This window comes from Scyliorhinus torazame, chromosome 12 (genome assembly GCF_047496885.1).
Source record: "Scyliorhinus torazame isolate Kashiwa2021f chromosome 12, sScyTor2.1, whole genome shotgun sequence".
NCBI classification, from domain to species: domain Eukaryota; kingdom Metazoa; phylum Chordata; class Chondrichthyes; order Carcharhiniformes; family Scyliorhinidae; genus Scyliorhinus; species Scyliorhinus torazame.
The window spans coordinates 80,581,812-80,596,390 of record NC_092718.1 but is presented as its reverse complement, the minus strand read 5'-3'; the positions used below and the strand labels follow the sequence as shown (position 1 = coordinate 80,596,390).

The 14,579-nt window shown below is 46.8% G+C and overlaps 1 protein-coding gene across 3 annotated transcripts in view; it reads left to right on the top strand.

The window, feature by feature from the left end:
• LOC140386516 (serine/threonine-protein phosphatase 2A 65 kDa regulatory subunit A beta isoform-like) overlaps positions 1-14,579 on the top strand; it is a 96,113-nt gene that overhangs the window by 7,165 nt on the left and 74,369 nt on the right. For all 3 annotated transcript variants that reach the window (XR_011933630.1, XM_072468913.1, XM_072468914.1), the window contains exon 5: positions 1,200-1,347. Coding sequence is in view for 2 of the 3 variants with exons in the window: in XM_072468913.1 (XP_072325014.1) it covers positions 1,200-1,347 (148 nt within the window). In the remaining variant the exon portion in view is untranslated. The remainder of the gene's footprint in view (positions 1-1,199; positions 1,348-14,579) is intronic.

Sequence of the window (14,579 nt, the reverse complement as noted above, 5' to 3'; positions counted from 1 at the left end):
CTCCCTCTGCCTCTCCTCCTCCCTCTCCCCTCCCCTCCCTCCCTCCTATCCGACTCCTCCCTCCTCTCCGACTCCTCCCTCTGCCTCCTCCTCCTTCCTCTTCCCTCCTCCTCCCTCTCTCCTCCTTCTCCCTCCATCCTCTCTGACTCCTGTCTGTCCCTCATCTCCTCCTCCCTTCCGACTCCTGCTCCTTCCCTACTTCCATCCCCCATCATCCCTCCTCCCTCGCTCCTCTCTTCCTTCTCCCTCCCTCTCCTCCACCCTCCCTCTCCCCTCATTCTCCTGCCTTCTCCCTCCTCCTCCTCTTCCCGCACCCCTCCTCCCTCCCACTCCCCTCCACCCTTCCACTACATACCTCCCTCACACTCCACTCTTCCCTCCCTCTCCCCCTCCTCCTCCCTCCCTCTCCCCCTCCTCCTCCCTCCCTCTCCTCCCCTCCTCCCTCCCTCCCTCTCCTCCCCTCCTCCCTCCCTCTCTTCCCCTCCTCCCTCCCTCTCTCCCTCCTCCTTTCCTCTCCCCTCCTCCCTCCCTATGCCCCTCCTCCTCCCTCCCTCTTCCTCTCTCCCCTCTTCCTCCCTTGCTCTCCCCCTCCTCCTCCTGCCACTAACTCCTCCCTCGCTCTCGCCTTCTCCTCCCTCCTCCTGCCGTTACTTCCCTCCCCCTCATCCTCCCTTCCTCTCCCTCCCTCTCTGTCCCTCACACCTCCTCCTTCGACCCTCCTCCCCCTCTACCCCCTCCTATCCTCCTCCCCTTCGCTCTTCCTCCACTCCCGTCCTCCTCCCCCTCCATCTCCCCTCCCTCCTCCTCCTCTCCCCTCCCTATCTCCTCCTCTCTCCTCCCTCCCCTCCTCCTCTCCCCTCCCTCCCCTCCCCTCCATCTCCCCCTCCCCCTCCCTCCTTCACCCCCTCCTCCTCCCTCCATCTCCCCCTGCTCCTCCCCTCCCGCCATCACCTGCTCCCTCGCTCTCGCCTTCTCCCTCCCCCCTTTCTTACCTCTTCCTCCTCCCTCCATCCCTCCCTCCACCTCCCTCCCTCCCTCCTCGCTCCCCCTCCTCCTCCCTCCTCCTCCCTCCCTCCCCTTCCTCCTCTCTCCCTCTCCCCCTCCTTCCTCTTTCCCCTCCTTCCTCTCCCCCTCCTTCCTCTCCCCCTCCTTCCTCTCCCCTCTCCTCCCTCTCCTCCCTCTCCCCGTTCCGCTCGCAGAAACTTTAAGAATCTGTGCATGGACGACACTCCCATGGTGCGACGAGCAGCGGCCGCCAAACTGGGCGAGTTTGCAAAGGTCCTCGAACTGGAGCACTTAAAGTCCGAGATCATCCCCATGTTCACCATGCTGGCCTCTGACGAGCAGGTACCTGTCAGACAATTTCTCAGCCTCCCCCTCACCCACTCAGTGACATTTAAGGGGCATCTTGACAAATACATGAATAGGATGGGAATAGAGGGATACGGACCCTGGAAGTGTAAGATTGTAATTTAGTGGGGCAGCATGGTTGGCACAGGCTTGGAGGGCCGAAGGGGCTGTTCCTGTGCTGTACTTTTTTTGTTCTTTGTTCTCTCAAATAGCAGGCTGGAATATCTTTGTCAATTCAAAAGAGAAGATATACCTGCATTTCTCGATCACCTTTCCCTTGCTGAGGACATCCCAAAGTGATTCATAGACAAAGAATAATATTATTTTTGAAGTGAGGTCACTGGTGTAATTCAGGAAAATCAGCAGCCAACCTGCGCACAGCAAGATCCCATAAGCAGCAATGTGATAATGACCCAGATCATCAGTTTTTAATGATGTTGGTTGAGGAATAAATACTGATCCCAACACACCGGGCAAACGTCCCCCACCTCCCTGCTCTTCCTCCAAATAATAACCATGGGATCTTTTACACCCCCCGCGAGGGCAGACGGAGCCTTCGATTAACCTCTCATCCAGCAATTCTGACAGTGCAGTTCCCACTCACTACTGACCCAGGAGAGTACAGCACTCCTTCATTACTGACCCTTCGACAGTGCAGCACTCCCTCAGTACTGACCCTCTGTCCGTGCATCACTCCCTCAGTACTGGCCTCTGACAGTGCAGCACTCCCTCAGTACTGACCCTCTGTCCGTGCATCACTCCCTCAGTACTGGCCTCTGACAGTGCAGCACTCCCTCAGTACTGACCCTCTGTCCGTGCATCACTCCCTCAGTACTGGCCTCTGACAGTGCAGTGCTCCCTCAGTACTGACCCTCTGACAGTGCAGCCATCTGTCAGTGCAGCACTCCCTCAGTACTGGCCTCTGACAGTGCAGCACTCTCTCCGTACTGACCCTCCAACAGTGCAATTTTCACTCAGTGCTTGACCCTCCGACAGCGCAGCGCACCCTCATACTGACCCTGCGACAGTGCAGCGTTCCCTTAGTGCAGATCTTCCGACAGTGCAGCACTCCCTTAGTACTGACTCTGCAACAGCACAGCACTCCCTCAGTACTGATCTTGCAATAGTGCATCGCTGCCTCAATACTGACCCTCCGACTGTGCAGTGGGTCCTCAATACTGACCCTCCGAATGTGCAACGCTCCATCAGTACTGAACCTACGACACTGCAGCAATCCCTCTGCATTGACATTCCGACAATGTAGTCTCCCACAGTACTGACCCTCTGACATTGCAGCACTTGGTCTGCACTGAAGCTCTGCCGGTGCAGCATTCCCACAGTACCAACTCTCAGACAGTGCAGCACTCCCTTAATACTGACCCTTCAACAGTGTAGTACTGACTGTATAGCACCCCTATTGTACTGACCCCCTCTGACAGTGCAACACTCCCTCGGTACTGAACCTCCAACAGTGCGGCACTTCTCACCACTGACCCTCTGACAGTGGAGCATTCCCTCAGTACTGGCTTCTGACAGTGCAGCACTCGCTCAGTACTGACCCTCCAACAGTGCAATTTTCACTCAGTGCTGACCCTCCGACAGGGCAGCGTATCCTCATACTGACCCTGCGATAGTGCAGCGTTCCCTCAGTGCAGATCTTCCGACAGTGCAGCACTCCCTTAGTACTGACTCTGCAACAGCGCAGCACTCCCTCAGTACTGATCTTGCAATAGTGCATCGCTGCCTCAATGCTGACCGTCTGACAGTGCAGCGGGTGCTCAATACTGACCCTCCGAAAGTGCAGTGGGTCCTCAATACTGACCCTCCGATATTGCAGTGCTCCATCAGTACTGACCCTCCGACACTGCCGCATCCCTCTGCACTGACATTCCGACAATGTAGTCTCCCACAGTACTGAACCTCTGACATTGCAGCACTTGGTCTGCACTGAAACTCGGCCGGTGCAGCATTCACACAGTACTGACTATCTGACAGTGCAGCACTCCCTCAGTACTGGCCCTGTAACAGTGCAGCACTCCCTTAGTACTGACCCTTCAACAGTGTAGTACTGACAATGTTGCACCCCCATTGTACTGAACCCCTGACAGTGCAGCACTCCCTCAGTACTGACCCTCTGACAGTGCAGCACTCCCTCTGTCCTAACCTTGTGGCGGTGGAGCTGCCTGCACTGGACTGTCTGCCTAAAACTTGTCCCTGAGTGAGGCTCGAACCCATGCCCCACTGACTGGTATTATCATAACTGTAAGAACTGTAAGGATCAATAAAGTGTCCAGAGTAGCCACTAAAGGGAACTACAGTTAGTAGAGTTAATAAATTACATTTGTTTGTTAACAAAACTTGGTGTTCTTTGTTCAACACTATGCATCCAAGCCATCCAGGTAAAGCAATGTAGAGAACACCATATGTTACCAGGAGTGGAAAACTTTAAATAGTAACGTTCTCACATGGTACCAGGAGTTGAATTGTCAGGTTTAGGGAGAAAGAAAGAATCACCGTTCTAAGAAAGAAAAAATAACTTGCGAAAAAAATCTCAACCAGACTCCAGTAGCAACAACCAGCAGCATTGCAAAAATAAATACCCAGCCGAAGCTTCATGGTGGGTCTGCAGACTCCAAAGTCATTCAGGACATCGGGTAATGTAGATGTGAACTGGAAAATTTTCAAACAAGAGTTTGAACTGTACCTCTCAGCCTTAAACCTCCAAGCAATCAGTGAGAAGCAAAATATTGCACTGTTACTCAGTTTGGCTGGACTGCAGGCTATTAACCTGTATAACTGATTCCACTTTGAGAATGAAGTTGAAAAAAATAAGTTTAAAGTGGTCATTGAAAAAATTGATAGCTATTGTGAGCTTTAAATAAATGAAAAGTTGAGTTAGGGTTAACGACTGCAAAAGCAACAAACAGTAATGCTGGAGGATTCTATTAAAATGTCCCGTGCGAGTTTAGCAACTAAAAATAGATGTTCCGAAATTGGGATGTGGCGTGAAAGTTCCCAACTCCGTCGAAGCTGTGGCGCAGCTAGAAATACAGTGCGGTCAAAAAGGTCAGTTTGCGCTTCAGATGCCGGACAGTTCGCACATTCGCAGCGGAAAAAAAGACGTGATCCGGAAGATGACTGTTCTGTGCATGTGCACAATGATGCGCATGCGCACTTGAAAAAAGAGCGCACTCCGGAAGACGATCTATTTGCGCATACGCAATGGAAGTTTGCGCACGACTTTACGAACGTGATGATGTAGAGGTTGTGGCCATGCCCACTTGAAGAAAAAATGCCCGGCAATTGGAAAAACAAGTTTAAACTGCAACAAACAATCATTTTGTTTTGCACGGTAGAACATTGATTGAATTTCAACCAACAGCTGAACAAGACTTTTGCAGCAGCATTGAACTAGCAGCTTACAGCATGAAAGAAGCAGATGACTTTAACCAATGTAAGAATACAGAGGATAAATCCTATATTGAAGAATATTACTCAAATATGGCAGAGATATTAGGGTTAAATAATTATTCTGTTAGTAACACGATTGAAAAATTGAATAGTACTCTACTAAAGATAGATAAATCCAATACATTGATGGAATGGCATATCGTTGCAACATAAATATTAGTAATCTGACATGAGCAACAAGAAGAAGACTGAAGGTTTATCTAGTTTATTTGCTGAGCCAAAAAAGAAGACTATGAAGGTCTATATAGTTTATTTGCTGAGCTAGAAGAAGAAGATTGTGAAGGTATCTCTAGTTTATTTGCTGAACCAGAAGAAGAAGACTATGAAGATCTATCCACTGTATTTGCCATTAATGACAACAGTGAAGAAACAGCTGATGAGCAACAAAAAGAAGACTATAATAGTCTATCCACTTTATTTGCGATGAGTGACAAAGCGATCACAAGTAGCATACAAGCTGTGCAGGACAACGGCGAGACTGACAGATCTCAGTTGGACTGTACAAAGGCTGACAATCAGAGTGCAGCAATGAACAGATCAAGTGAGAGCACATCAATTGTGAACAGCCAACAAGAACATAACAATAAAAGTGCAACGGTGATCAGATCAATTGAGAGCACATCAATTGTCAACAGCCTACAGGAAAATTACATCTTGGAGAAGTTGACTCCAGATGAGAAGCTCCAAGAGCTCAATGATATATCAGATCATCCAAAAGGAATTGATATCACAAAGCTCAACGATACATCTGATAATCCAAATTACACTGATAGTAAAAAGGTTAAAAATGAATCAGCTAAGCCAAAAGCAGGTGACCTTGAGCACACAAAGAGTAACTACGGGACAACAGAATTAACACAAAGGTACGACTTTGAAACCAAGGGACAACTAAACAACGCATTGCAATTTAATGACACAAAAGTGATTAAATTTGCAGTAAAAATTGACAAACCATACACTATGGAAAGCAATCCAGATGGCAACTGAGCAAGGGACTGCAGGACAATGTATGAAAAACAGCGACCATTCGAGACACAACAGACAAATGCCAACTTCACGCACGATGGCACAAATGCCAGGAAGAAAGGACATTGTGTAGAAAGAGCAAAAAACATAATTTCAATAGCCTAGAGGAGTTGGACCTTGCTAAGAAAAACAGATAGCAAACAGGTTTTTAGGGCAAAGAAAACACAAATTCGCCACCACAAGCACAGAACAAATACCACGTCAGACACCAACAGTGGTTCAACCAGTCGAAAACCTGACTTGTTGGTCATGTACCACACTAGCACAGTGAAGACTGAGTACAGACTCAATTTGTGGACTGTAAAAAGTTTTAAAATTGTTAACTACTGTACAATATCAGTACTCAATTACATGTAACATACAATGCCCTTAATATACATTTGTTTGTAGAAATCTCAAACATCTTTTTAAAAAAAGAGGGGATATCATGATATGCATATTGACTGAAATGTAAAAATGATAACAAGTTTGTGATAAATACTAGCTAATAGTAAGGTTCATACATGCAATGTAATGTTCAAAGAAAAATAACCCAACCAAAGTTTACAATAATTTTTCTTTTACAAAGAAAGGGGGATATGCTATTACCATAACTGTAAGAACTGCAAGGGTTAATGAAGTGTCTAGAGTAGCCACTAGAGGGAACTACACTTACAAGTATATAAGGCATTGGTGCTAAGCCTTGTGGGAGTTTGAAGATGGTGAGGCATCGGAACAGTTGTGTATTTGAGAGTTCTGCAGTTAGAGATAGCATAGTTTAATATAGTAACCTTGTACTTTAGGAATGCAAATAAATTCACATGGAAGCATTTGTTCGCCGTTAGTCGTGTTAATAAATTAGTTTTGTTCATTAACAAAGCTTGGTGTTCTTTATTCAACACTATATCCAAGCCATCCAGGTAAAGCAAAGTAGAGAACATCACAACTGTGAACTGAGAATCCTGCCAACCATTGCATGGCTTGCGCTCATCATTCCTGATGAAACGTTATTGACACATGCCTCCTGACCCAGCAGACAGAACCTTTCAATGATAGCCCTTGTGTCAAAACCTGAATGTGAAGATCAGTCCTGAAGGAGGTTTCTCCAAGTCTGTCCACCTCCCTTGGCAGCTTTCTGCCGAGCCAAATGAACCGCAGTTCACGCTTTCCCTTTCTGGCTGCAAACCTCTCCTCACATTTTACAATCTTCCCTTTTCTTCCGAGGCGTTTCCTGTCCATGCTCTGTTCACATCATCAGGTTAATAATTCATCGCAGCCTCTCACCATCTCGGGACGTGAACTGTTCTTCCGTCTGCAGCCACTACTCCCTCTGCTGTTCAGCAACGTGGATTTCACCTGCTGTTCAATAAGACAGCCCATTGATAACTGGGCAGAGGAGAAACACTGGGCATTTCAGCCATCACGTTGCGAACAAATGCTTCCATGTGATCATTATCTCCCTCCGCCAGATAAAACCAATGCCAGGGGCACGTCTCTGGGCGCCTTCCTGTAATCTGCCAAAAACAACAAGCACCAAATTAAAAGCCGAGGATGTCTTGTGGCGCAGTGGGTCATTGTCCTTGCCTCTGAGCCAGGAAGTTCCAGGTTTGTGACATGGCTCAGGACTTGATGGTCGAGGAAGGCGTGCCCACAATTCGGGCAAACAGGTCGAGCGTGTCAACCTGCAAAATCCTTCCGAACGTGCCGATCACTGGCGGCAAGAGCAGGAGAGCAGGTAAATGAGGCTGGAGAAGGATTAATAGGGAACAAAGAAGTGGCTGAGGAACTGAATAGGTACTTTGCATCAGTCTTCTTGTGGAAGACATCAATGGCATACTGGAGCTTAAGAGAGTCAGGGGGCAGAGGTGAATGTAGTGGCCATGATGAAGGAGAAGGTGCTGGGGAAACTGAAAGGTCTGAAGGTGAAAAAAAAATCACCTAGACCGTATGGACTACACTGCAGATTCTGGAGGAGATAGCTGAGGACACTGTGGAGGCATTGGCGATGATTCTTCAGAAATCATTGAAGTGTCCCAGAGGACTGGAAAATGTCAAATGTAACACCCCTATTTAAGAAGGGAGGGAGGCAGAAGATGGAAAATTAAAGGCCGGTTATCCTGACTTTGGCTGTTAGTAAGGTTTTCGAGTCTATTATTAGGGATGAGATTGCAGACTACTTGGAAGTGCATTGTAAAATAGGGCTGAGTCAGCACAGCTTCGTCAAGGGGAGTACATGCCTGACAAATATGTTAGAATTCTTTGAGGAGGTAATGAGGAAGGTAGACACAGGAGAACCAGTGACGTGACCTACTTAGATTTCCAGAAGGCCTTTGACAAGGCGCCGTACCAGAGGCTGCTAAATAATGTTACGACACCCTGGGCTCATACATGGTCAATTCCAGCCCCACAGGCCCCAGTGTCCAACATAAGTGAATTAACAAATCATTTGTATGTTTTCCTGAGATCTTTGACCCTTGACTGCTCCAGTGACTGACAGGTACCAGATTTGCAAGTAAAACATTTAAAAAAAAAAAAAAAAAAAAAACTTTATTTATAACAAGAGAAGAGAAAAACATGTAATGGAAATAGTAGAACAATGGTCTACTAATCTAACCATTCTCCAAACCCCGTCCACCTTCCACCCCAGACACAAATAACAGGGATTAGAAGGTAGTGAGTTGAATCTTTGCTGCTGAGGTGGTAGTCTTCAGGTCCCCTCAGGTCTGTGCAATTCTAGCTTTCATCCACCAGCTGGACTATCAGCCTCACTGACCTAAATCTACAGTTCTCAACATAAGGGTTTTAAACAAACAGCCCCACCCTTTATCCTGAACCCTCAGGAAGAATCTAACAGGTGAGAGAAACTTCAGAGCTCTAGCCTCACAGTTGCCTAATCAGAACAGAAATGAATACTTACCACAGCTCCCAGGTTGTGCAGAAAGTCTGTAGTTTAAACCAAAAATCTGCAATCAGCAGCCAGCAAGACAGGAATTAAAAGGACACAAAGATCAGACAAGGATTTAAAAGAGGTTCTTTACAATAAGATAAGATGTATTTCAGATCCCATTGTAATATTGTAAGCAGTTTTGGGTACCGTATCTAAGGAAGGATGTGCTGGCCTTGGAGAGGATCGAGAGGAGGTTCAAAGAATGATCCCGGAATTAAGGACTTGTCATATGAGAAGGTAATAATAAGATAATAATGTTTTACTGTCACAAGTAGGTTTACATTAATACTGCAATGAAGTTACTGTGAAAAGCCCCTAGTCGCCACATTCCAGTGCCTGTTCGGGTACACTGAGGGAGAATTCAGAATTCGCAGCTGGTACAGGTTGGGGACTCTGGGTCTGTACTCGATAAGTGTTAAGAAGGATGAGTGTTTTTTTTAAACTTATAGAATACTGAGAGGCCTTGATAGAGTGGATGTGGAGAGGATGTTTCCGCTAGTAGGAGAGACGAGAACCTGAGGCACAGCCTCAGACTGAAGGGACGATCCTTCAAAACAGAGATGAGGAGGGGTTTCTTCAGCCAGAGGGTGGTGAATCTGTGGAATTGATTGCCGCCAAAGGTTGTGGAGTCTAAGTCACTGAGTGTCTTTAAGATAGAGATAGATAGGTCCATAATTAATAAAGGGATCAGGGGTTTTGAAGAGAAGGCAGGAGAATGGGGATGTGAAACATAACAGCCATGATCGAATGGCGGAGCAGACTTGATAGACTTTATGGCCTAATTCTGCTCCTATATCTTATTGCCTTTTGGAGAAACTCCTGGTCAGCCATATTTGATGTGGAGTGGCGGCGCTCAAGCTGTAAGCCCCTGGCAATAGACTAGCGACCTGTTTTGGGAGAAACCTCGCCAGCCAAGGGAACAGATGAAAGTCTGTCTCAGTGCACCACTAAATTAGGGAGGCAAAACACTCCAGCAAAATCTAAGGCGCACTCTGATTTTCATCAGTGAGAAGTCAGATTTGCCTGATCGTTTGATCGTCATGCACCTCAAGTAACTACGATCAAACTGACCTTTTATTGTTAAATGTCCTACTGAGTTCAAAGGTGCTGAATCCCGCCCTTCCCCCTGAGCAAAATGCATTGCTAAGTTTAATCAATTGAGCGAACATAACACGTGGGCGCATAAGGCAAAATCTCTCTACCTGTGCGTTGAGTGAGTCATTTTAACCTTTAACACGGCAGTCTTTAAACTGCAGGAGGTAACTAATGAAAACAAGGAACCATCCTCATGGATGCACCCGAACATACATACATACGGACATGCATTTGAACATACATAAAGTCATCACCAAAGTCACAGATGACCATAGGCTGCTTCCTCCTTTGTGGAGGAGAGCTGGTGGTGAGGGTCATCACACCTCAGATAAGGGACAAGGTTGAGAAGGCCAGGCCTTACTGGATAACCTCAGGTACGGGAATTGAACTCACGCAATTGACTTTGCTCCGCATCACAAACCAGTTATCCAGCTAACTGAGCTAACCCTGCCCTGAACATACATACAAACATACATAAAAGCATGCATGCAGCACAGTAGCACAGTTCGTTGCACTGTTGCTTCACAGCTTCAGGGTCCTATGTTCGATTCCAGGCTTGGGCCACTGTCTGTGTGGAGTCTGCACGTTCTACACGTGTCTTTGGCCAGCCTGGGCTAAGTGAAGCGCACCGTCTGCAGACACAGTGAGGTAAATGTGGGAACCATCGAGGACAGGTGGACAATCCTGGTAATGCTCAATGGAATGGTCATCAAGTGCAAGCTTGATACGGGAGCGAGAGCCAACCTGATTCTGCTCTCGGTGATGCAGCAGCTATAGATAGTACCTCACATTGACCGGCAGGAATCATTCTCAAGGACTACAATGGGCACCAAATCGCGACTGTGGGAGAATGCGAGCTGGATGTCACCATTAAAAGGTAACTCAGGATACGATTCTCTGTGATAGAGATGGAGGGTGAATCTCTCATTGGGGTGCAGGCCTGTGAAGAACTCGGGCTAGTCAAAAGGGTGTAAGCTGCAGATTGCTTGGCACCTCCCTGATCCGCCTCGGTGGAGGCCATTTCCAAGACACATGGGAGGTATTTCAGGGGTTTGGCACGCTACCGTTCACCTACTGCATACAACTGAAGGAAGACTCGAGACCGGTGGTGCATGCGCCCAGACGTTTCCTGACCCGCTGAGGGAGAAATGCAAGGCTGAGCTACAGGGAATGACACCCTTGGGTGTCATCAGCCGCATTGAAGAGCCCACGGACTGGGTGAACTCAATGGTATGTGTCAAGAAACGAAACGGGGACCTGAGAATTTGCATGGACTCCAAGGACCTCAATGCGAGCATTAAAAGAGCACTATTCCATCCAAAAAGGGAGGAAATGGCTGGTGTGACATTCTTCAACAAACTGGATGCATCGCAGGGCCTCTGGCAGCTGAAGCTTGATGAGACAAGTACAAGACTGCACTTTTAATACGACCTTTTGCCGGTACTGTTTCAGCGGATACCATTCGGAATTATCTCTGCATCGGAACAATTTCATCGGGCCATGGAACACATAGTGGAAGGATTTTTGGGTGTCCGTGTATATCTGGATGACATCATAATCTGGGGATCCACACGTGAGGGACATGAATCACGACTCTTACAAGTGCTCCAAAGGGTTAAAAAAAAGGCTTCAAATTTAATCAGGTGAAATGCCAATTTGGCATGGATGCCATTACATTTCTTGGAGACAGAATGTCATCGAAGGGGGTACAGCCGTTGATGAGAAAATCAAGTCCATCATTAACATGTCGAGGGCCACGGATAAAAAGGGTGTATTGCGACTTTTGGGTATGATCAGCTTTGTTGGAAAATTCATCCCTAATCTTGCCTCCAAAACGTCCCAGCTCAGGGAGTCCATTAAGAAGGATGTGATTTTCAAGTGATGAGAAAATCAAGGCCATCATTAACATGTCGAGGCCCCTGGGTAAAAAGGATGTATTGCGAATTCTGGGTATGATCAGCTTTGTTGGAAAGTTCATTCCTAATCTTGCTTCCAAAACGTCCCCGCTCAGGGAGTCCATTAAAAAAGATGTGATTTTCCAGTGATCGCCGAAACATGAGCAGGAATGGAGAGCGCTCTCCCTAACAATGGCGCCTGTGTTGGCTTTCTTCTGTTGCTAATTGTGTTCTCTCTTAATATGGCTCTGTTTAATTATGTTTGCTCAAGAGTCGCCAGGTATCTTTCGATACCGCCACAAGGTTCAAAACCGAATACTGATCAAAGACTCGATACACCAATTAATAAGTTCAAAATCAATGCTCATTTATTTACATACAGTCAAATATACTCATGCATAAATCTCTACAACCTAAACTATCACGACTGCTAAAAGCCTATACTTAGCTTCGGGTGCTCACTCAGTCAGAGGAACAATGGCCGTTGCTCGGTTCTGAGGCTGCTGGGTTGAGCTGTTTACAGGATAGCAACTAAGTGCATCTATCTCGTAGCGTGCGTTGACTTGGAACTCACTTGGTCTGGAGCAGCTTTGGCCGGTCTCTCCTCGCTGAGAGCCAAGGCCAAGAGAGCGATTCTCTTTTGGGGAGTCCTTTTTATACTCGAAAGGGCTTCGCGCTCTTTTGGGCGGGCCTTGAACTTGGCCCCAATTAATTGGGCCGTTTCCCAATCGTTCTTATCAATTTTCGTCCAATAGAGGGGTGGGTTCCCTGATTGCTGGGCGTGTCCTAGGTGGCCGTTGGTCTGCTTTGTTTTAGTCTCCTGTGGCGCCGGGGTGTCTGTCTTAACATTGTTTACCTAAATGTTACCCTTTTGTCCCCGGAGGTGGCTCATTAGTATGTAGATGGTTCTGCATCTCGGTCTTGTCTGGGAGCTATAGCTCCAATCAACAGACAAACCTTGCACCTGCTTGCTTTCTCGGTATTGTCCAATTTTCCCAGCATTCTTTGCAAAGTGTTCATTTTGTAATTGGGATGTGGCCATCCCAGATTGCTACACTCCCTCCTTGTGATCCTCAACGCAAAGCGTTCATGATCACATTACTGCGTCGTCTTCGTTCTCTGACCAAACAGGGCACCCATAATCAGGCTCTACTCTGCCCTATCCTATGAAACACAATTTTACCTAAATCATTTAAAATACATCCATTAGTATAAAACTCTATGGGGCGCTATGATATTAATGCATGCATTACAGAAAAATAAAAAACTGGAACCTCTAACTATCCTCAATAAACTATCCTCAGTCAAACAATCCCCAAAATAATCTATAACATCTTAAACTGTACAAAATAGCAGCACACACATTTCTCTGGCCTGGCAGTCAGACACAGAGGTTTACATTTCTTTATTTAACAGAATACATAAAGAGAAATGGATGCACTTTAATTCATGTCCGGGGGTTTGGTGGAATACGAAAATGGGAGACCTAAACCTGTATATCGGGGTGAGAGAGTGGTAGGCTCTCTTTCGCCATTTCCTGACTCACGACACTGCAAAGTATCGCCAGTACTAAGAGGGCTTCTACTACATACGACAGTGAGTACCAGGTGCTAAACATATCACACCAGGTCGGGGTATTGTTAACTATCGTGGGTCTAGCTTTCTCGGGGTTCTGTGTATTGTGTATTGTGTATACCAAGAGGCTGACTTTGTCTGAAATGCAGTACGGTCCGGAGAATTTAGGGGAAAGGAATGAACTGGGGTTGTATAAGGAAAGCATCACTTGCTGCCCTACTGCAAACTCAGTGGCATGTACTGTTTTTGTCGAAACAAGCCTTGCTTTGTTTCTTCATGGTCCCATGTCTCACAGCTGCTGCGAGTTGGGCTGCCTTTATGTTCCCCATCAATTGTTGTACAGCATTTTCATGCGTGAGGGCGGTGACTGCGGGGCTGGCCAAATCCAGTCCTAATAAATACTCTTTGTCCCTTTCATGGGGCGTCCGGTCATGAGAGTGTGGGGGAGGATACGGTGTTCCTTAGAAACATTAAAGCAAATGGGAGAACTGAATCCCAGGTGCTGTTATTCTGCTGAACCATTTTCCTGAGGGTGGCTTTTAATGTCCCGTTCATCCTCTCGACAATACCACTTGACTGGGGGTGGTATGCTACGTGAAACTTTTGTCGAATGCCGAAAATCGTGAGGACGTTTTTCATTACCCGTCCTGTGAAATGGGAGCCTTGATCGGATTCTATACTGCGGGGGAGGCCCCATCTTGTAAAGATGTGATGTGTTAATATTTTAGCTGTTGTTTTGGCCGTATTCGTTTTCGATGGAAAAGCTTCCACCCATTTTGTGAAGGTGTCGATGACCACCAACACATACTTATAACCATTTCTGCAAGGGGTAGGGGTCCTGTATAGTCTATCTGTAGATTTGTCCAGGGTCCATTAACGGGGCGGGTATGACTAAGTTGAGCCTTTTTCGCGTATCTGTCCGGATTGTTCTGGGCACAGATCAAGCAATTCTCTATGTAGTGGGTAACATCGGCTTTTAAATCAGGCCACCAGCAGAGCAGTCTGAGGTGGGCTAGGGTGGGGTCAATACCTTGGTGTCCATGATTGCATGATTGTCATGGAACTGACAAATGATCTGGTTCCTGTCCTGGCTGGGAACTATATAAATGCCATCCTTTAAAATCACACCGTCATGTGTGGTTATTGCATTCTTGTATTTATCATACGGGACTGGGAAGGTACCCTTTAAAACTTCCCTGAGTTTCTCGTCCTCTTTCTGTGCCTTCGCTAGACCCTGAATA